Source organism: Musca domestica, unplaced genomic scaffold (assembly GCF_030504385.1).
Source record: "Musca domestica strain aabys unplaced genomic scaffold, Musca_domestica.polishedcontigs.V.1.1 9, whole genome shotgun sequence".
Lineage (NCBI taxonomy): Eukaryota > Metazoa > Arthropoda > Insecta > Diptera > Muscidae > Musca > Musca domestica.
The window spans coordinates 19,495,078-19,519,237 of NW_026712435.1; the positions used below are offsets into that span (position 1 = coordinate 19,495,078).

Sequence of the window (24,160 nt, forward strand, 5' to 3'; positions counted from 1 at the left end):
GACCGAGATGACCCATTTACGAACTGAAACTGCTTACTGGGAACTTACACATGCGTTTTCTTCTATCCCTGATTATTTTGTAGTGTCTGTCATGAATATTTCGAGGAGTTACAAACGGAATAACAAAGCTAATATAGCCTTCATAAAATGGTGGAGGGTATAAAAAGAAAAAAAAAACAAATAAGGAAAAAATATAAAGAAAAGCATAAGAGATTTATTGTAAACAAAAGTGATTTCCATCCATCTATTCTCTCGCTCAAGATATTTGCATGAATTGGTCATACCCAAACTAAGCCGAGGATTACTAAAACGCCATGATTATACGCTAATTGTCGGGAATTAACAAAAATACAAACACACACAGAGACATATTAAGTGGATTATTATTGATCTTGTAATGAAATAAAAAGTGGGACTCAATAGCACCTGCCACCATCGAACTAACTACCAAGTGATCCAGCAAAATTTATCGAAAGACATACACGCGCACACACACATGGACAATTACAAGAAGATCACCTCCAGCAGCAGCAGTATTTTATCATTTTTCTATCTGCGTTTTTAGCATCTCCAACACCTTGTCATTGTTATTGGAATTGGAATTATTGCCATTGTTAATTAGTAGTGAATTCGGTTTCAATCTTTTTCACATTGAACAAATGTCAAATCAAAAATTAAAGTGCAATTGAAAACACAAACAATAACAACACAACACAAAACATAAATAAGTTAATAGTTTTGTATTTTATTTCAATCATTCATTCGTTAAGCGAATACCGCCGCATCCACAACAAGAAACTATTTCGAAAATGTTGTCTTATCTTTTTAAACTGTTGGCGATCATCACTTTATTGGCAGCAGCAGCATCAACGACACGTGGCGCCGCTGTGGAACACAATCCCAAAGTAAGTGAATTTTTATTTGTTAATTAATTTGGAAATTGTTTTACAAATTTAGGTATTTATCTTTTTGTTTTGTTTTGACACCTCACAGTAAATGTTTATATTTGTTTTTGTTTAAAAATTGGTGGATTTTATTATACCCTACACCACATAGTGGTAAGGGTATTATGTCTTCGTGCATTTGTTTGTAACACGGAGAAGGAAGCGGGATAGACCCATAGTTACTTTTGAGGATCTCCATAGAATCACTTTCTGAGTTGATTTATGCATGTCAGTCCGTCTGTCCGTCCGTCCGTCCGTCCGTCCATGTATATTTGTGAACAAAATGCAGGTCGCATTTATTATCCGATTTGGATGAAATTTTCCAAACAACATTTGTTTGGCCCAAGGACGAACCCTATTGAAATTGGAGATAATCGGTAAAAATTTAGATATAGCTCCCATATATATCTTCGTCCGATTTGCCACCACCAAACGTGTAATATCATACCCGAATAGTATGGAATTTTGCACATACAAGCAGATTAGGACTGAAAATAAGTATGCCAAATTTGATCGAAATCGGTTCAGATATAGGTATAGCTCCAATATATTTTGTTCATCCGATCTGTTGTATTTGTTACCCACAGCCGTAATATGCACTCCGTAACAACGATATTCAGGGAAAAATATATCAAATACAGCTCAGAAATATCTTTGCCAAATTTTATCGAGATCGGTTCAGATTTGGATATAGCTCCCACATATATCTTTATCTGATTTCAAATTACTTTTGCACCAAATGGGCAATACAAGTCAGAATTTAAAAGATACAAATTCTTCGGCATATTTAGTCCTTTGAACTATAAATAAAAACTTTAAATTGTTATGTGGAACTCTACTAAATTAGCAAAGTGGTGTAGGGTATCATAAAGTCGGTCCCGCCCGACTTTAGGACTTTCTTTACTGGTTAAAATTAAAGGCGACATGCGATAGTTTCACGTTAAATAGAATAATTAAAAGTTTACCATGGAAGTTTAGATGTTATAATGTTCGTGTCTTAAGTCTTTCGTTTTAAAGGTAAATGCGCTCGTTTCTTAAGTCTTTTCATTGGGCAGCAAGTTTTTTTCTACAGTTTTTTGCGTGGAAAGTATAATATGACCCGAGGGCTGCAGTAATGTCATCATATTTTTGTACATCGACCGAATATAGAAATAAAATGGCATTGTCGAAATCTTCCGCTTAAAATGGAGGCGTGAGATAAAATCAGCTGTTTAACTAGCAAATAACCCATTTTCCTGGTACTCTTTGAGTGCTTCAAAACTTTGTTGTAATTGGGCCAAAAAGTTTGTAACACCTCGAAATATTGAGCCAACCTAGACCCACCATGATCTAACTATGTGCCTATGTGCCAAACTATGTGTCTGTTTCGCATCGCAAAATTCTTAGGGGAGGAAATGGTGACAAAACAAATTTTTTCTTAATTATGTCATTATAGCAGAATTTTACGTGGAATTGAAGCACCGAAATCTATAATTTTGCACTGTTATCGGATAATATTTAGAGGGCGATATGGACCAAGGTATGGTCCATATCACGAAATATAAAAACACCACACTATGTAAAGGGAATTATATATTTACTAGCAAATGCCCGCTTCTTCGTCCTTCAAATCTTAGATTCGTTTCAACAGTTCATGTTAGGCGTTCTTAGCACTCAAAATGCACCTAAGTCTTTATGGACCAAATCCGTTTCAGGACATTTGGAGTCGACGCCTGTCTGTCTGGTGCGCACGAAATCTCTCGAAGGGAGTATCCGATTTGGTCCAAACTTGGTATATCGAAGTTAGAGTTAGGTCAAAATTTTCAAAGAAAATAATTTGCCTCATAAAAAAAGAAAGGCTCAACCGATTTTGTTCGAACCTGGCGAATTCCCATATTTTTATCAGTGATACATCTGGTGCGAAAATGGACAATATCAACTGATTCCATCAAGTACCTCCCCCACAAAGGGTCAAAATTTGTAATATTATTATAACTCTTTTAAAATGTGAAATAAGAGTCCGATTCTCTTAAAAGTTCATCCCAAAATTTTTAAACACAAAATCTGGTGTAAAAATGGTCTGTACCTCCCCCACGACAGATCAAAATTTTGAATAAGTATTTCTGTCATAAATGCGAAATAAGCATCCTATTCTCATCAAATTTCACATATTTCAATATTTATACCAACACACATCGGTCCACTATAGCTCGCTCAGCTCCATCCCTCCACCTAACACCAAATGTAGTACTATTTAGTACTTTTCCATCAATTACAGTACGTATTTGCAAAACATAAATTACATCTCTACACTAGACTACACTATCTAATATCAAATTACGGGATTCCAGTCCTATCCCTTCACCCAATACCAAATTTAGTACAATTTGGTACTTTTTGTACAAATATAGGACACATTTCCAAAACCACCTACATATCTTAACCACAAACACCAACAGTTACATCTGCATCATATTTCAAAATTCCATCTCTATACATTACATCTCTTTTCGTACATTTCCGAAACAACCTCCACATGCCCAGGCAACCCATGAACAGAGGCCCTAATACCAAATTTCTGTATCCGTTCACGCAATACCAAAATAAGTACCTTTCGTACCCTTGCTGAACGCATTTCCAAACCCACGTCCACGTTTTCCTATATTCTAGTTTTACATAGTTGAACTTGTTCGAATATTGAATTCGGATGGTTTTACTATTAAAGGCGTTATTTGCCTTATGTAGAAATGAATTAAAAGTTCAGCAGGGCCGAACTTAAGTCATATTAAATTATTTTCAAATTAGAAATAAAATAATTCGAATAGAACAGTGTCGGGTTTTTTCGGGATACCGTAGTATTTTGTTGTTGCAAAATGGTCAGGCTTTATCCCTTTATTGTTGTTTTTATAACAACAACGTTTGTTTATTAGTGGAGAACGATGGTAATGTTTACCAGGGGGTAAGGCAGGGAATACCTAGGTTTCGGAAATAGCCGCCAATCCTCATCAGTTCCCTTGTTGTTTGCCTGGGATATTCTCCCCAGAAGTTATTTTAAAAATAACTTCTATGGCAAAAAAACATTTTTTTTTTATCCAAGTGACGAGATCGTAAGCTCAATAGAAGAGGAACCAAAGAATTAAATAAAACTAAAATTCTTTTGGAAAGTCTTCTAAATCTTAAAATAACTTCTGGGGAGAATGTCCCAGACAAAAAACAAGGGAACTGATGAGGTTTGGTGGCTCTTTCCGAAACCTAGGTATTCCCTGCCTTACCCCCTGGTAAACATTGCCATCGTTCTCCACTAATAAGCAAACGTTGTTTTTATAAAAACAACAATAAAGGGGTAAAGCCTGACCATTTTGCAACAACAAAATAATTCGAATTTAAAAAAAAATAGTGAATTACAATTGAAATGTTTCAAAATACGAATTAATTTGTGAATTATACATGAAATTAATCAGAGCTTAAATATTGTACCTTGAAAAATATTTCCCAAAACATTAAACGAAATTTGTTGCGATAGTCGAATAGGAATGCTGTTTTGCCAAAACTTTTTCACTTAGCATTCCAGGGATTTGCTCTAATGTTTGTATTTGTAATTTTTGTGTTGGGAATTCCTCAAAAGTGGAAAATAGCACTTCGATTTGATCGTAGAAGTCCGACTTCAATGGATGCTTCCTCAAAATGGATTTTACTTATATCCACTGGTCTTAATAAATCCAATAAACAATATTCACATTTTCACCAATACAATACACCAAATTTTTGAAATATTTGTTATTACAAACAACAATTTACCTCGAGTATTTCGTTGTCATGTAATGCAATATGTATCAATGTATGTACTTTAAGTTTTGAACCAATTGTGGCTTTTTTATTCAATATATTTTATTTTGCAAGACATTTGTTTGGTTAATGGTAGAAAAAGACACCAAAGATGTGTGGTCTTAGAACCACATCAAAAACATTCTTGACAAGTGTCGTAAAGTATGGGTTTCACAAAAAAAAGAAAAAAAAAACTAGAAGAATTGGCAAATGAACGGATGTTGATTTCCAAGGCAAAGGTGAAGAAATTCAGATAGAATAAAACATTAAATTCGGCCGGGCCAAACTTTTAATACCCTTCACCATTGGGTAAAAAAAAAATATATAAAAGTATCTGAATTCAGTAATTGAATACTAAAAAGATTTCCTATATGGACAAACCAATCTTTAGACAAGTCCGTGGAAAAATGTGGCAAAAATCATCAAAATACCGATTATTGGAGGTACTTTTATATGGGGGCTACGCGTAAACATGGACCTAGACATACAATGTTCCGTCACCGGACCTGGAACCTATTATGACCTATATATACCAATTTTTAGACAATTCCGTGAAAAATGTAGCGAATATCGGGAAGTACCGTCATATGGGGGCTATACGAAAACATGGACCTAGAATGGGATTTCTTTATATATGGCTGAAAAACCAGAAGTGGCTATCGCTAGAGCACTCCAGCATTTAAATGTGAATAAATCTTCTGTTTCACGTACCATCGCTCGTTACCGTGATACTGATACTGGTAGCGTAGCCCGACGTCAAGGAAGTGGACGAAAGAAAACAGCAAAAAAACAGTAAAGAAGCGAAAAATGGCTCGTGAGCTGAACATATCGCAATATTCCATTCGGCAAATATTGAAAAATGAGCTCGGGGTAAAGCCATTGAAATTCCAAAAAGTGCAAGAACTTACACCGCAGCAGAAAGAAAATATACTCAAAAGAGCTAAAGAGTTTCTTCGCTTGGCTGAAAGTGGTGAACTGCCGAATTTGGTTTTCTCCGTCTCCAATGAGAAAACATTCGTTGCAATTTGTAAACAAACAAAATGATCGTGTTTACTTGCCAAAGAGGTCAGCTGAAAATGTGCATCTTCGGTTGGCCACCAGAACTCAAGCGCCGGCCATGGTGATGGTGTGGGCCGCCATAACAGCCGATGGTCGCTCTCCGCTCGTATCGTAATCGACCGTTGCATCAGAATAAATGCCGAATATTATCGCGAAAATATTCTGGAGGGTGTATTAAAGCCTTGGGCACGCAAACATTTTGGCCGCAGATCTTGGACATTCCAACAGGACTCAGCAGCATCGCACTCAGGACGCGCCATCCAAGAATGGTTACAAAGTGAAGTTCCTCGCTTTATTTCCAGCACACAATGGCCACCAAAATCTCCGGATACCAATCCCTTGGACTATTGTGTCTGGACTATTTAGGAAAATTTATTTTTGTTCCAAATTCCGTTACGCATTCCAAATTTTGAAACTTTATATGTAATCGATCAATAGATATGTGCATATAAAATCTAAATTTTTCGGAGGTACCTCCGATTCTGATGCTATATCTCCAGTTCCAAGTGGAATTTCAAAAATTTATATAGCCTATGTTACTTTCAGGCGATGTTTTAGTACACTTGGAAATTTTCAGGAAAGTCTGTGGAGCGGTTTTCGAGTCCATAAATTACAAACAAACAAACATACAAACATTTTCCTCTTTTTATAGATATAGAAGTATTATATTATTATTATTATAAAATTATATAATTATAAAAATTGTTTTACAAACCGACTCATGTAATTCTGCATTAGCAGAATGTCCATTTCCGACCGATAAAGTGTTAATTGCTAATGAGAACATGGTATGAAATCTAGCAAGACAATAATTCTTTTGTAAAATTTTGAGAAAATCTAATCAAAATTATAATTTTTATTGGAAAAAAATAATTCTTTGGTGATATAATAAAGTTGCTTATTGTCCAAATATTGATTAAAATATTTAAATTATTGTCAGTAACTTCAAACTCTCAGTACTTCAAGTGTCAAAATTACTCTCTCAACTAAAGAGAAGGCTGCCTCACTTATCAGCATGTATATTTTATGAACTTCCCTACATAAACTTGTAGGACTTTAGAGGCCCTCGTTTTGGTATATATGATATAAATGTACATTCCGTTTTTTGGCTGAATTTCTTAAAGCCAAAGATCTAAAAAATTATAAACTTTTTAATTTGGCATTACATTTCTCCCTTTGTTGTATTACATTTCTTACAGAAACGACAAATCTATCGTGAGCAGGTTTTACCACATGCCGGTGGCAGGATACCCGATACAGCATTCGAGACAGATCGACTATTTCTGAATCAGTTACAAAAGGATGGCATTGCAGTACCGGATGGCATACTACCAGAACAGCGTAATCCTCAAGTAAACAAAATTAACAAGTTTATATCAATATGAATATAACATTTAAATTTCCCTTTCCAGGTCTATCCCTTCTTCAATCGTCCCTCGCGCAAAGTATTTCGCATTGCCCTGAGCTCGGACGGCCGGTATATACCGCAGGAAGGACGTTATCATTATCAAGAATTACCATCGATTGAGACCACCTATTTGTATCCACAAATACATGGACAAAAGACGACATTGTCACACGACGGTGTAACTCTGCCCGTCTACAGTCCGTTTCGCATTCACAATCCACTACTGAATCAAGTGAAATTCCAACCCAAGGATAAATGTGAGTGTTTTCAGGTTTTGTTGTTTTGAGAAAATTACGAATAGTTTGTATTGAAATTTTCGTTTGCAGCCCAATTTCAAAATGTCTCACCGTTCGGTGGCAACAAGCCCCTGGCTAAGGCCAAATCCTATCAAAATGTGAACATTTTGAATTCACCATTAACGCCGTTGGCTGGAGCAAAGGTATCGCTGGTACAACAACAGGGTGTCAGCGGTGGAGGACCTAAAAATTATTTACCCGATTATACGTTGACCAGTCAGAGTCATGTAAGCTAGACAGCGTACGAACTTGAATGTAATTAAACATAGATATATGATAAAATTCTTCCAAAATTATTCTGTCGGCTGAGGGTTCTACATTTGTTATACCCTCCACCAAAAAAGGTATGGAGGGTATATTAAGTTCGTCATTCCGTTTGTAACTCATCGAAATAATCATTTTAGACCCAACAAAGTATATATATACTTGATCAGCGTAAAATTCTAAGACGATTTAGCCCTGTCCGTCCGTCTGTCCGTCTGTTGTAATCACGCTACAGTCTAAACGAATTAAGATAGGAAGCTAAAATTATGCACAGATCTCTCTTTTGTCTGCAGGGAGGTCAAGTTCGAAGATGGGCTATATCGGTCCACGATATCGTATAGCCCCCATATAACGGTACCCCCCGATATTCGGTATTTTGATGATTTTACCCACATTTTTCAACGGAATTGTCTGAAAATCCACACAAGGAGTTATTTTTGGGTACTTTATACCTCGGCAGAGAATTGTTCATATAGGTCCACGATATCGTATAGCCCCCATGTAACGGAACCCCCCGATATTCGATATTTTGAAGATTTTACCCACATTTTTGAACGGAATTGTCTGAAAATCCACACAAGGAGTTCCTTGTGGGTACTTTATACCTCGGCAGAGAATTATCTATATAGGTCCACAATATCGTATAGCCCCCATATAACGGTACCCCCCGATATTCGGTATTTTGATGATTTTACCCACATTTTTCAACGGAATTGTCTGAAAATCCACACAAGGAGTTCCTTGTGGGTACTTTATACCTCGGCAGAGAATTATCTATATAGGTCCACAATATCGTATAGCCCCCATATAACAGTACCCCCCGATATTCGGTATTTTGATGATTTTCCCACATTTTTCAACGGAATTGTCTGAAAATCCACACAAGGAGTTTCTTGTGGGTACTTTATACCTCGGCAGAGAATTATCTATATAGGTCCACAATATCGTATAGCCCCCATATAACAGTACCCCCCCAATATTCGGTATTTTGATGATTTTACCCACATTTTTCAACGGAATTGTCTGAAAATCCACACAAGGAGTTTCTTGTGGGTACTTTATACCTCGGCAGAGAATTATCTATATAGGTCCACAATATCGTATAGCCCCCATATAACAGTACCCCCCCAATATTCGGTATTTTGATGATTTTACCCATATTTTTCAACGGAATTGTCTGAAAATCCACACAAGGAGTTTCTTGTGGGTACTTTATACCTCGGCAGAGAATTATCTATATAGGTCCACAATATCGTATAGCCCCCATATAACAGTACCCCCCGATATTCGGTATTTTGATGATTTTCCCACATTTTTCAACGGAATTGTCTGAAAATCCACAAAAGGAGTCCCTTGTGGGCATTTTACCTCCTCAAAATGAAGTGTCTATATAGGTCCACGATATCGTATATCCCCCATATAACTGTAACCTCCGATATTCGGTATTTTGATGATGTTAGCCACGCTTTTCAATGGAATTGTCTTAAAATCAACACAAGTAGTTCCTTGTGAGTACTTCACCCCCTGAGAGAGAATTGTCTATACAGGTCCACGATATCGAATATCCCCCATATAACGGTACCCCCCGATATTCGGTATTTTATGATTTGACCCACATTTTTCATCGGAATTGTCTGAAAATCCACACAAGGAGTTCCTTGTGGGTACTTTATACCTCGGCAGAGAATTATCCATATAGATCCACGATATTGTATAGTCCTCATATAACGGTACCCCCGATATTCGGTATTTTGATGTTTTTAGCCATATTTTTCAACGGTATGGTCACAAGGGGTTCTTTGTACACAAGGGGTTATTTGTGAGCACTTTACCCACCGACAGAGAATTCTCTATATAGGTTAACGATAACGTATAGCTCCCATATAACGGTACCCCGCGGTATTCGGTATTTTGATGATTTTAGCCACATTTTCCAATCGTATTGTCTGAAAATCCACACACGGAGTTCCTTGTGAGTACTTTACACGCAGACATAGATTTGTCTTTATAGGTCCACAATATCGTATATCCCCCCATATATCGGCACCTTCGTATATTAGATATTTTAAAGATTTTAAAAGAATTTTTATTGGATTTTATTTTTTTGAAAATTTTCTAATTCGTTCCAAATGGTGGAGGGTATTCAAAGTTCGGCCCGCTCGAACTTACTGCTTTTGTACTTGTTGTTGTCTCGTTTTGTTATAAATTTACCTCATCTGACTCTTATTAGCTATAAAACTGGTACTTTATAAACCTAAACTGAAAAGGCTTCATGTTCTATCTGTCAACACGTTTTAACTCTCCTGCTATTAACCATAATGTTAGTTTTTATTAACATCTTTCCCAACTAGATCACTGTTGGTGTCTAGGAACTAAATTTGTCTAAATGGTACTAAATTTAGTATTTGGTAATTTTGAGGTCACTGTTGGTTTCTAGATTTTCACATGTAGACGTTAAAATAGTTTTAGACTTCCAAATGAAAGAACTTAAGAACAGAGACCTCAACAACTCTGAAATTTCCCTTATTACCAAATTTTGTATCTCATAGTACAATTATAGCACGTATATGCAAAAACTAGCTCTTTTTCTCAATCACAGACACTGACAGTAACATCCATATCAAATTTCAGGATTCCAGCTCTATCCCTTCACCCAATAACAAATTTAGTACTTTTCGTACAATTATAGTACACATTTCGAAAACAGCCTCCATATCCCAATTCCACATACCAACAGAGACCTCAATAGCAAATTTGAGGATTCCACCTCTATCCCTTAACTCAATACTAAATTTAGTACCGTTTAGTACTTTTCGTACGAATATAGTACGCATTTCCAAATCTCAAACACAGATATCATCATTAATCTAAATATCAATTTTCAGAATTTTACCTCTATGCCTTCACCCAGTACCAAATTTAGTACCACATAGTACTTTTCGAACAATTATAGTACACATTTTCGAAACCACCTCCATATGTTCAGGCTACCCATAAACAGCGAATCTAATACCAAATATAGGATTTCAAGAACTATCTTTTCACCCAATATCAAATTATACCAAATAAAGAACTATTTAGTACTTTTCGTGCACTTGTAGTACACATTTAAAAACACCACTCTTTATCAAACGGGGATCCCAACATTTTTTTTCAAAATCCCAAATTTAGTACCATTTAGTACACTTAGTACACATTTCTAAAAACCACCTTCATGTATCAAACACACTTTCCAACCTTGATTATCATATCAAGTTTCATAATACCAAATGGTATCATTTTAGAAGTTTAGTACCATTTTAGAACTTTTCGTAACCTTAATGTTCGAATTTCCAAAAACCTATCATCAGTCATCTATCATTCCAAGTTTCAGCTTCTAGCTCAGTCCAATACAAAGTATTAATTTTTTAGTACATTTTAGTACTTTCCGTATCGTTTTTGTGTGAATATCAATATCACACGCCTACGCACCAAGACTAACGCTCGTGCAAAATTCTCAAGATTCTAACTTCAGCTGTTTCGTATTTCATTTTATATATATATAGAATATATAATATACTTTATATAGCATAGTGATATATCTAAGTTTACAAATGGTTGGAAGCTCCTTAAAGCACCACTAACTGTTAATACGAACTAATTTCCCCCTTTACATTCCTCTTACACCTTTCTCCGTCAAACGGATATGTGCCACTCTTCATACTTTAAAATTTGCCTTTTGATGTTTCGTAACCGTTTGCGCCTAAAATTATGCACTGCCCAAAATTTGCCACTAACAACATTTAAATATAGATGGCGTCCTAAATGTCAGATGTAAAAGAATAAATAATTAATTTACCAATACTTTTTTAATTCTTCTTGCAGCTATTCAATGATTTTGATGAATTATTTAATCAATTCGATGTAAATGACGGTAATGCCAAGAAATCTCAATCATATTCCAGGATCAACACCAATGGACAACAGCGACAGCATCATCATGTCTTAACGTATTAGATAGAATATTATTAGTTTTGTATATTTTTTATTATTTTATAATTTAGTTTCTAAGCAAACAATTTCTATACCTTTTGTATATCAATATTGAAAATTTGAAAATAAATTTACATAGAGAAGTATTTTTTTAAATACATTTTAAGTGTATTATTTACATTTCTCATTTAGTTGGGACTTATTTTTTATATTATGTTACTATTTACCGGTCAAAGCACGCAGTGTTTATAATGCAATATAAAATTGTAGTATAGATGGCGTTTTAAACATATATACATATCTATACAAGAAGAAAATGTTTGTACGTTTGATTGTTTGTTAATTATAGACTCAAAAACTGCTAAACAGATATCCCTGAAAAGTTTTAAATATACTGCAGCATCGCCTGAAAGTATTATAGGCTATATACAATTTTTGCAATCCCACTTGGAACTGGAGATGTAACATCAGAATCGGAGGTAACTCCAAAAAAATTAGATTTTGTCGGTTCTAGATACAGTCTTCAAATTTGGATTGTTTAACGACCCTCCGAACAAAAATAAACTTGCCAAATTATATTGAAATCGGCTCAGATTTGGATATACCTCCCATATATGTTTTCGTCCGATTTCATGCGCCAAACACGCTATATATGTCCGATTCAAATAAAATTCGAAATGAATACCGGAATTTGGTACAAAAATGAATTTGTCATATTATGTTGAAATCGGTTCAGATTTAGATATAGCTCCTATATACATTTTCTGCCGATTTCATGTATTTGATGCACCAAACTCGTTATGTATCGCTAATGAAATTTGGAATTTGTGACGGAATTTGGTCTACAAATAAACTATAAATTATATTATAACCGATTCAGATGCGTATATTTACTTATTAAGGAACATAGACCCACCACGCCTTTGGTATGGTGCTAGGTTAGCAGTAAAACAAGTTTAAATATAGCAATTTTTTATTATTTAAATATATTTTGATTTCTGTTATGATTATTCAAATTTTTGACCCTCTATGGAGTGGGTATATGAGATATGTGATAATTTTTAGAGCCTTTTCTTTTTCAAAATCTTGAACCCTATGTGGGGGAGGTACCAGAGAAAATGGTCTGATATCTACCACCTTTATAACAGATCTTGTGTTGATGGAAATATTAAGATGTGCCAAGTCTGAATGGAATCGGATGTTAAGTTCGCGATTTATGAGTTTCATAAATATTCAAAATTTTTACCCTTTGTGGGGGAGGTACCAGAAGGAATGATCCGTTCTCTACCATCTTTATAACAGATCTTGTGTTGATGGAAATATTGAGATGAGCCAAGTCTGAATGGAATCGAATATTAATTTCGCGTTTTATGAGCTTCAAAATTTTGACCTTTGTGGGGGAGATACCAGAAGGAGTGGGCCGATATATTCCATCTTCACACCAGGCTTTGAGTTAATGAAAATATTATAATGTGCGTAATTTGAAGACAATCCGACTCTTACATCACATTTTGTAAGAGTTATAATTATTCAAAATTTTGACGCTTGGTGGGGAGGTTCTGACCTAGCATTGATGCAAATACTAAGATTTGCAAATTTGAAGTAAAATTGGATTATTCTTTCTCTTTCTGTACAGTAAAATATATATACATTTTTTTTTTTTTTTTTTTTTTTTTTTTTTTTTTTTTTTTTGAAAATTTCGACCAAAAGAAGTGGACCGATATTTTCCATCTCCGAACTCGATCTAAGTTTGATAACAATATTCCTATATACCAAAATTGGCCATTCAAGAATTATCGTACGCATCAGCCAATCAGACAGACAAACACACAGACATCGCTAGATCGACTCCAAATGTCCTGAAATGGATTTGGTCCAAAGAGACCTAGTGTCTAAAACCGTTATTGCGATGAGGCATGTTTTGGCCGTATTAAATTATATATACCCTCTGTAGCCATATTCACTATTTTATTGGAACACTTCTACGCGATTTTCTTAGATTTTATCCTTTGCTGGCAAGTGTCAGTCTTTAACATGTAGATTGTACCTATTTTGTTATATATCCGAAGTCTTGGCTATCAGTATCACTGTAATGATTAAAAGCCGGGATTAAAAATATTCGCAGATTAATTCGTTTTTTCATAAATGTTATGGTCTATCAGGTTATGGTCCAGTTGGCTTCTGTTCACCCTAAACTCTAGCCCCACGCCAAATTACGAGACGATTGGTCTACACTTGTGTTCTCTAGAGCAACTAGAGCCAAATCAGGAAATTTTTCTGTTTTTGGTAAATTTTCACCACTAAAAATATTTTGGGATCATGTCCAACAACAATATGCTTCCATTCTGACCCAGGATCACAAGAAACTTATCAAACTATTTCCCCATCCAATACATTAGAATAAATGTCTATAGTTTGAGTTTCATATTGCATTTGATTTGTATATCCCGGTGTAGGTTATTCGATTGTCGTTGTTGCCAACTAAACATTTTTGTTTTCCCCTTTTCTTAAACATCTCAATTTGTTATTAAACTGAAGATTCCAAATGCCTATCAATAAAAATTTTGATAGGAAGCTAGCCGACATGTCTGTGTTGAATGATAATCACGTAATTCAGTAAATGGATTACATTCGTCATGCTTGTAGAGTAGCACACAGAAAACAAACAACAGACTAATGGCATAGATGCAATAAAACTAAACAACAAAAAAAAAACAAATGCAAAAAGACAAGCAAACAAAAAACTCAAAAACCCTCAAAAATAAAAATACAAACCAATGAAAGTAAAAGTCCAACAATAGCCAAGCCGCACAGCAACTGCCCAAATGTACAAAAACAACATGTATGTTACTGCCAGATTTAGTTGTATGCCCACAACAGAAAATCATAATGTTAATGGGGGAGTGGTAAATGTGACGTATGACTTAGGGTACACAACATAATTTGTACATTAAAAAGCTTTTTCATATCTGTTTTATACCCTCAAGCTTTTCATCCAAGGCAGGACAATTTCGATAATTTCTTATATTCAAGAGTACCCTTTTGATAATATTAACGTATATATATATATATATATATATATATATATATATATATATATATATATATATATATATATATATATATATATATATATGTATATATGTATCATGTGATAGGACAAAAATGTTTGGTCTACAAATAAATTCGTCAAATTGTATTGAAACCGGTTCAGATTCGGATATTATTTTATTACGGAACACAGTCCCAGTACACAGTAAACCAGTAAGAAAAAGTCTAAAGTCGGGCGGGTCCGATATGGGGTATGTATCATGTGATAGGACAAAAATGTTTATATTATATTGAAATCTGTAGAGGTTTGGAATTTGTGATAGAATTTGGTCTACAAATAAATTCGTCAAATTGTATTGAATCCGGTTCAGATTCGGATATTATTTTATTACGGAACACAGTCCCAGTACACAGTAAACCAGTAAGAAAAAGTCTAAAGTCGGGCATATTTAGTAGAGCTCCCGAATTTATTTGAATTAGATCATACCACCTATCAACATTTGGCTATAGAGCAGTTACAATTTGGTTCCAGAGGGAACTTATATTTGGAAGATATTTTTATCTTTTATACCAAATATCATTGCTATAGAGTTGCTATATCACTCCGAGATGCATTATATTAAAAAATATATATCGGAGCCAAGTTCCACCAGCTTACGTCGCGAAATTCATCTCATTTGGGCTGATTATATGCACAATAAACCTGAATTCGGATTAAGAATATATATGTGAGAGCTATATGCAAATCTTATCCGATATCGATAAAACTTGGCAAAGGTATTTCCGAGCTCTATAAGATATATGATACCAAATATCATTGTTATCGAATGCATATTACGAATGTGAGGGACTTAAAGACCAAATCGGATGAAATATAAATGGGAACTAAAGCTATATCGGGCAAAAGCTATATCAATGTACTTGCTTCTAGACTGAATTCGATAGAATGTGCCAAAATTCAGGTCATTTGGACTGATATTGGTCATTTGGAGCACAATTCTGCACCGATCCCGATACAATTGGTCCAAGTACGAACCATATTGAAATTAATGAGAATCGGTTCAAATTTAGATATAGCTCCCATATATATCTTCAAACGATTTCGAGTGAAATGTGCACTAAATGGCCAATATCAGTCCAATTGCCTGAAATTTGGCGCTTTCTACGGAATTTAGCACAGAAGCAATTACATAAAATTTGCTCCCATATGTATGCTTCATCCGATTTCGTGTTTAAGTCCTCACATGCGTAATAGCACTCCACAACAATAATTTTTGGTACCATTTTTAACAAAAACATTTTAAACAAAAATAAGTGTTTAAAATGTTGTCAAAATCGGTTCAGATTTGGATATAGATCCCACATATGTCTTTATCCGATTTCACGTTTTGTGCACCAAATGGCTAATATCAGCCCAAATGGACCGAATTCTGGCATATCCGATGGGATTTAGCCTAAAAGCAAGTGCTTCAAGTTTTGATGAAAATCGCTTAAGATATAGCTATAGCCCCCATGTATATGTTTCACCAATTTGGTGTTAAAGTCCCGCACTATTACGCATGCACTCCATAAGAATGATATTTGATACCGGGCGGTTCAGATTTTAATATAGCTTCGATACACATCTTCATCCGATTTTACCTGTCCCCAAAAGTTTAACATTTTTCACATGAAGATATGTTTCTCCACTTCTTCTCATACCTTTACCACAAAGTATAAACACTTTTAATAGTTATAAATCTTTTAATTTCAGTGACATACACAGAAATGCATTTCGAAATCATTTCAAAGATGGGCCCAAATAGTAAAAAAAAATATTACAATGGAAAATGTACAAAAAAAATAGTAAAATAACCATATTGGATGGGACCGGGCTTTTTCTCAATGCATCCGAAAATTTCAGGTAGGGCTATCTCCTTGTTCTAATGGAAATCTGCCTTACAGACGTTATATCTGTACGACATTTAGTTTATCTGGCTCTGTTATCAGACCTCCTTGCTGTTTCCCAAAGAAGAGCATGTCCCTTATACCACCAAACCGGCTGGGATTTCCTGCCAGGGTAGGACCTGCAAAATAAACAAAGACGTAAATATATGCAGATAGGACAATACAGAGTCAAGACATTCATGATATTGTAATAACAACGTTGGGCGCCATTTTGTCAGTTTTGGTGCGTTGGCGTTTGATAAGGCAGGGTTTTTGGAAAGACGTCTTAAAAAGGGCAACAAAGTTCTAAAACATACCAAAAATGGAATACTTTCAGTTGCACGAACGGAATGGGCTAGAAAATTTGGAATGAACTACCAAATTTAGAATGAGTCACTGGTGCAGTACAGGATGGATGAACCAAAGGGTTTTTGTAAATTCGAACTTTAAGATTACGGAAAATTGTAAAATGGTACTAAAATTCTAAACTGGTACCATTTGGAATTATGTGAACAGATAGAGGGTATTATAAATTTGCGAAAAGCACTGAATGTTACAATATTTGGTATAGGGTGAAATTATAGAGATACAATTTTGAAATTTGACATTTAGATTACTGATGGTATCTATGTTTGAGAGAGGTAGTGATATATGAGACCTATACGAAGACCGGGACATGCAGAGACAATTTTCTGTCTTAGGCTGTAGTATCCATTACGAACTTCAAATACCAAATTTTTTAACAATTCCGGTGAATAATGTCGCTAAAATCTTCAAATCACCGAATATTGAGAGGTACCGTATAAAAAATTAACTTTCAGGAGGTAAAATATTCACAGAGAACTCGTCGTGTAGAATTTCAGACAATGCCTTTGAAAAATGTGACTAAAATCATCAGGATATCGAATGTCGGGAGGTACAGTTATATGGGGGATATACGACGTCGTGGACCTATATAGATAATTTTCTTCTAAGGAGTAAAGTACCCACAAAGAACTGCTTGTGTAGAATTTCAGCCAACTCCATCGAAAAATGTGCCTAAAATCATCAAAATTCCGAATATCGGGAGGTACGGTTATATGGGGGCCATTCCATATTGTGGACCGATATAACCCATCGAACTTCGAACTTGACCTGCCTGCAAACAAAAGACTGATCTGTGCAAAATTTTAGCGTCCTATCTTAATTTGTTTTGACTCGAGCGTGATTTCAACAGACGGACGGACAGGCGGACAGAGGGACGGACGTCTTAGAATTTTACGCTGATTAAGAATATATATACTTTGTTGGTTCTAAAATAATTATTTCGATGAGTTACAAACGTTAATCATCCGCTACCTTCTAGCGGGTAGATTCAAAACTATGTTTCTTGTATAAACGCCAGGTAAGAATACTGAATCGCAATGAAAATCTATAAAGTTTACCTACCCATTTCACCAGTTTCCAAACACTGTGCAGCTGCGCAAAAAAGCATAATGAAGCTTGAAAAAGCATACACATGAACCTCGGGAAGTATTCAACTAATGCTGCACAGTTTATTTTACCATTAGCAGCAGCAGCTCATGTACCAAGTACATACCATGCCGACCAACATTAAGTGTAACAGGCACCAACAACAATTTACAAACATTTAAAGCTTTTGCATTGTTTTTTTTTTTTTTTTTTTTTTTTTTTTTGAAAAAAAAAGTAAAAAAAAATAAACTCAACATCTCAACATTGATTGCATTGAAAGACTTTGGCGGATAGTTCGTTGGTGGTTTGTGGCCAATCAGTTGAAGTTTTCAAGTCTAACGGAAAAGAAGTTAAACAAAAGTGGACGCAAGGAGGAAAGCCATATATTGAACCCCCTAAATTTCCAAATTAGAAAAAAGGTGGGTTGAAATTTTCTTTAAAAAAAAAATTAAAAAAAATTACATGTTGTAATCATCATCTTTGAAAGGTCTCTCGTCGTTTCAAGATGCAGTCTCAACGTTTTCTTGCCACAATTTGTCTGTGTTTAGTCTCGGCCTATGCTGTCTATGCCATTCAAGTTCAGGTAAGTGGATTTGCTTCTTTCGTTTCAAGTTTTTTTCTTTTAGCCACAGAAAAGAGTAAAATTTGACATTTAATTAAAATCAAAAAATACTTTTTTTGGCAATCACTTCCTTATCACAAAATTGCAAATTATTATGTAGGTATTTATTTATTTATTTTATTTTTTTTTTTTTTTTTTTGGGTTTTGCAATAATTTTGAAACCCATAATTTTGCGAATATCCATTTTCATTTCATATTCACAACAATCTCTTTTGACCTATAAAATTGTTCCTAGCCTAAGTTCGATTCGTTACAATTTAGTTTCGTGTTGTGTGGTGGCTACTCGTTTTGCTTTAGTGTTTTTTTTTTTTTTTTTTGGATTTACTTTTAAACAATCCATTTAATTATCTCATTCATTCACAATCACTGGGTTTGCATTAATGTGTCGTTTCGGCCAGTTTCTTTTTTGTTTTGATTTTCTCAAGACAATTTGATAACTTCTTTTTGTTTTTGGCTCAAGCTAACCATGTTTTGAAACCGGTCCACTTGTTACAGTTTCAATATTTGAAGGTGCGTAATTATCGGGTGGTGTGTGAGTGAATGTGTTCGTCAGTTGTTTTATGTATCGGACTTTCCATGTTTGTTAAAAGAATTACAAGTCTTTTAATGCCTATGCCTTAAATGGGAATTTGATTAGTTTTCCGTTAGGCATTGATTGTTGTCAATTGTCAATTCGATTATTGTCAAGTGTATGCAGATTTATATGGGTTTAAATGTCAGATTTTATGGGAAGTTGTGAAAATCTCCTCTAAGCGCACATTGCATAGGACAAGTAAATAGAGCCATGGGTTCTTTTTTAATTCTTTACCATAAAACATTTTAAAATGAGGCCAAATCGGTTATCCTATAAAATTCCTAAAATTGGGGGTTAGTGGTACCTGATCTACAGGGTGCGATAAAAAAACTGCAACAAAGTCAAACGCCATAATTTTTAATTTATTTTAATGTTATTAAATGAAAGCAAACAAGTAAAAAAGCTGTAAGTCCGGCCGGGTCGAACTTTGAATACCCTCCATCATTTGGTACAAATTTGGCAATTTTCAAAAAAATAAAATCCGTTAAAAAATCTGTAAAAATATCGAATGTACAGACAATTTTCTGTCATAGGCTGTAGTATTCATTACGAACTTCAAATGCGAAATTTGAAACAATACCGATAAATAATGTCGCTAAAATCATCAAAATACCGAATATTGGGGGTACCGTTATATGGGGGCTATACGAAGACGTGGGCCTGCTCAGACAATTTTCTGGCATAGGCTGTAGTATCCGTTACGAACTTCAAATACAAAGTTTGAAATAATTCCGGTAAATAATGTCGCTAAAATCATCAAAATACCGAATATAGGGAGGTACCATTATATGGGGGCTATACCAAAACGTGGACCTGCTCAAGCTATTTTCTGTCATAGGCTGTAGTATCCATTACGAACTTCAAATAGCAAATTTAAAATAATTCCAGTAAATTATGTCGCTAAAATCATCAAAATACCGAATAGAGGGAGCTACAATTTTATGGGGGCTATACCAAAACGTGGACCTGCACAGACAAATTTCTATCACCGGCTGTAGTGCCTATTGGGAACTTCAAATACGAAATTTCAAACAATTTCGTTGAATATTGTACCTAAAATCGTCTAAATACCGAATATAGGGAGGTACTGATATATGAGACCTATACGAAGACCTGGACCTGCATAGACAATTTTCTGCCATAGACTGTAGTTCCCATTACGAACTCTAAATACGAAATTTGAAACAACTCCGGTGAATAATGTCGCTAAAATCATCAAAATACCGAATATTGGGAGTTACCCTTATATGGAGGCCATACGAAGTTGTGGGCCTGCATACGCAATTTTTTATCTGCAGTACCCATTACGAACTCTAAATACGAAATTTGAAACAACTTCGGTGAATAATGTCCCTAAAATCGTTAAAATAGCGAATATAGGGGGGGGGGGGTACTTTTGTATCTGGGCTATGCGATATCGTAGACCTATAGATACATCTCTCTTCCAGGGCTTGAATAGAACTTCTATTATGGATTTTTAGAAAATTCCATTGAAAAATTTAGCTAAAATCATCAAAGTACGAATATAGGGAGGTAACGTTATATACTATATCGTGGACCTATATAGACAATACTCTTCCTGGGGCTAAGGTTCTCAGAAGAAACTACTTGTGTTTATTTTCAGATAATTTCATTGAAAAATACCAAATATAGGGAGGTACCGTTATTGGAGGACATACGATATCGTGGACCTATATAGACAATACTTTTTTAGGGGATAAAGTCCTTCTGAGTACTAGTAGTACGGGGGTACCGTTTTATGGGGCCTATACGATACCGAGGACCGATATAGCCCATCATCGAACTTGGGTGGCGCTGCTGTGTCCTGTTGGAATGTCCAAGGTCTGCGGCCAAAATGTTTGCGTGCCCAAGGCTTTAATACACCCTCCAAAATATTTTCGCGATAATATTCGGCATTTATTCTGATGCCACGGTCGATTAATACGAGTGGAGAGCGACCATCGGCTGTTATGGCGGCCCACACCATCACCATGACCGGCGCTTGAGTTCTGGTGGCCAACCGATGGTGCACATTTTCAGCTGACTTCTTTGGCAAGTAAATACGATCATTTCGTTTGTTTACAAACTGCTGGACAACGAATGTTTTCTCATCGGAGACGGAGAAAACCAAATTCGGCAGTTCACCACTTTCGGCCAAGCGAAGCAACTCTTTACCTCTTTTGAGCCTATTTTCTTTATGTTGCGGTGTAAAGATGGAAATACATAAAGGGCTTATCTGGCTGGATTAAGTCATCGCTGGCTTCTTCGGAAATGAACAAAGGAACCTAGGGCCAAAATCGAACTAAGTCAACCTAAAACTCCTTTGTTTATCAAAGAATAAGCCAGCCGATGACTTAAGCCAGCCTAATATGCCCTTTACGTATTTCCACCCTAAGTTCTTGCACTTTTTGGAATTTCGATGGCTTTACCCCGAGCTCATTTTTCAATATTTGCCGAATGGAATATTGCGACATGTTCAGCTGACGAGACATTTTTCGGCCACTGCGACGAGGGTGTCGGTCAAGTCGCTTCTTTACTTTTCGAACCATTTCTGTTGATGTTCCTGTCCTTCCGTCCACTTCCTTGACGTCGGGCTACGCTGCGAGTATCACGGTAACGAGCGATGATACGAGTCACAAAAGTTTTTTCACATTTAAATGCTGGAGTGCTCTAACGATAGCCACTTGTGGTTTTCCAGCCAAATATAAAGAAATCACACTATCACGCTTGAATTCCATCACGAATAACTATTTTTCTGGAAAATTCAATGCTTTTGTACGCTTGTAAACAATATAATGAGCTGCCACTGTATTAATTTTAACAGCTGTCGGACGAGTGGATTAGAAATGACAGCAGTCTGAAGTTGGTTGTAGTTTTTTCAACTCACCCTGTATACGGCGTAGACGGATATAGTTGATTTACAGTACCAATCATTCTAGCCATAATCGAAGAAAAAGTATGCCACAAGCGTTAGGCCATTACACAAAATATGGTATTCAGTAAAACCTTAAATACTTGTTACATCAGATAATGAAAAGAAAAACTCAATCGACCGTATCACAAACAATAGCTACAATTTCCAAATGAAAATAACTTGTGAAAAACCGCAACCGCACTTGTAATTGAATTGTTGGTAAACAAAACCAGCAGTCAGGAGGCCAAATACAAAAGTAGATTGATTCCGCCCAAATAACCACAAATCATCATCAGTGCAACAAAATGTATTACACCTCTTTGTTGTTTTTCTTTTGCAGACCTATGGACATCTTTTCCACCCGCCAGCCGCCGAAGCACCCCATCATAAGGAGGAAAAACAAGATTTAAATAAAATACCCGGTGTGCCAGGTGTCGACTATCCGGTTTATCATGAAGTGCCTCACACCTCGTTCTCTTGTGCCCATGTCCCGGCCGTGCCTGGCATGTATGCCAATGTGGAGACCGGCTGCCAAGCCTATCACGTCTGTCACGATGGCCGTGAAGGAGATCAGGGAGCATCGTTCTTGTGTACAAATGGTACTATTTTCAATCAAAAAGAATTCGCCTGTGACTGGTGGTACAATGTCAAGTGCGAGGAGGCTGTCAACTACTATCAGTGAGTCTGCCAACTCTTCAAAAATGAGCCAACATTAATTTTGTTATTTTCCAGATTGAATGCTGATCCAGAACACAATCCTTATACACCTAAGAAGAAAATCATTGAAGAGGAACATTTGGCCCCCGTCCATCCCCAACATGGTCAAGGTTTTCTTATCCACGCCTAAATCTCTCGTTTTTATGAAGATTTTAAATATTCTTCTCGTCGTCTTTACATTGTTGTTTTTTCGGTTTACCACATCATTGTTAAAATCAATTCATTTGTCCATTTAAATTATTTTGTTGTAAATAGTTTTCAAAAAAAAAAAAAAATTGATTCATATTTTAATCGGAATGGTGCTTCATTGTTTTTTTTTTTTTTTTTTTTTTTTTTTGTATATTATTGGTCTTATTACTCCCAACATGCTCAAGTTATTACAAACTGCTATTTTTATTCATATTTAACATCAAAGAATCTGAAATAGTAATGTTTCCTAAGCCTAGAAAAGATCCAATGGATGTCAAATCATATAGATCCATCAGATAAAAGTTATTCGAGACAACATTAGTAAAGATATCACACGTTAAGGATTTTACATATGTACTGTCAAATTTTCCATATGTTAAAGTTGCACACATCGTGTGACACATGGACGACATTTCAGTCGTCATGTCATGTCATGGTAGAAGAATGGATTCGACCACCTGTATTCTTCTACAATGGTACATGTGTTCTTAGTGTTCATCGGATATAGGGCCGTTCGTTTACTTTCCCAGAAATATTTACTCAGTAAAAAGTTACTGAAATGAATAAAAAATAAATACCAATTCACAAATTCCATACTCATCTCAGGTTTCTAATTGAGAACAAGTAAAAAAGCTGTAAGTTCGGCCGGGCGGATCTTTGAATACCCTCCATCATGTGGAACGATTTTGGCAATTTTCTGAAAAATAAAATCCCTTAAAAATTCTGTTAAAATATTAAAAATGCCAAATGTAGCCGTTATATTAGGGTCTATACGATACGACGACGTGGACCTGCATAGGCAACTTTTTTCATAAAGCATTACAATATTCAAATGCTAAAATTGAATAAAAAATTCGGTGAATAATGTAGCTAAAAATATCGAATATAGGGAGGTACCGATATATGGGGGCTATACGAAGACGAGGACCTGCACAGAAAATTTTCGGTCATAGGCTGTAGCATGGTAC

General features: G+C 35.5%; 1 protein-coding gene across 1 annotated transcript; it reads left to right on the forward strand.

Moving 5' to 3' along the window:
• Window positions 1–315: 315 nt before the first annotated feature.
• On the forward strand, window positions 316–23,227 carry LOC101898087 (uncharacterized). Its single transcript, XM_059131645.1, has 9 exons — window positions 316–905; window positions 7,007–7,159; window positions 7,220–7,472; window positions 7,542–7,738; window positions 11,640–11,769; window positions 18,471–18,595; window positions 18,664–18,759; window positions 22,627–22,964; window positions 23,019–23,227. Exons 1-9 carry the CDS (start codon window positions 810–812, stop codon window positions 23,131–23,133), a joined length of 1,503 nt encoding a protein of 500 aa, XP_058987628.1. The 5' UTR covers window positions 316–809; the 3' UTR covers window positions 23,134–23,227.
• Window positions 23,228–24,160: the final 933 nt, after the last annotated feature.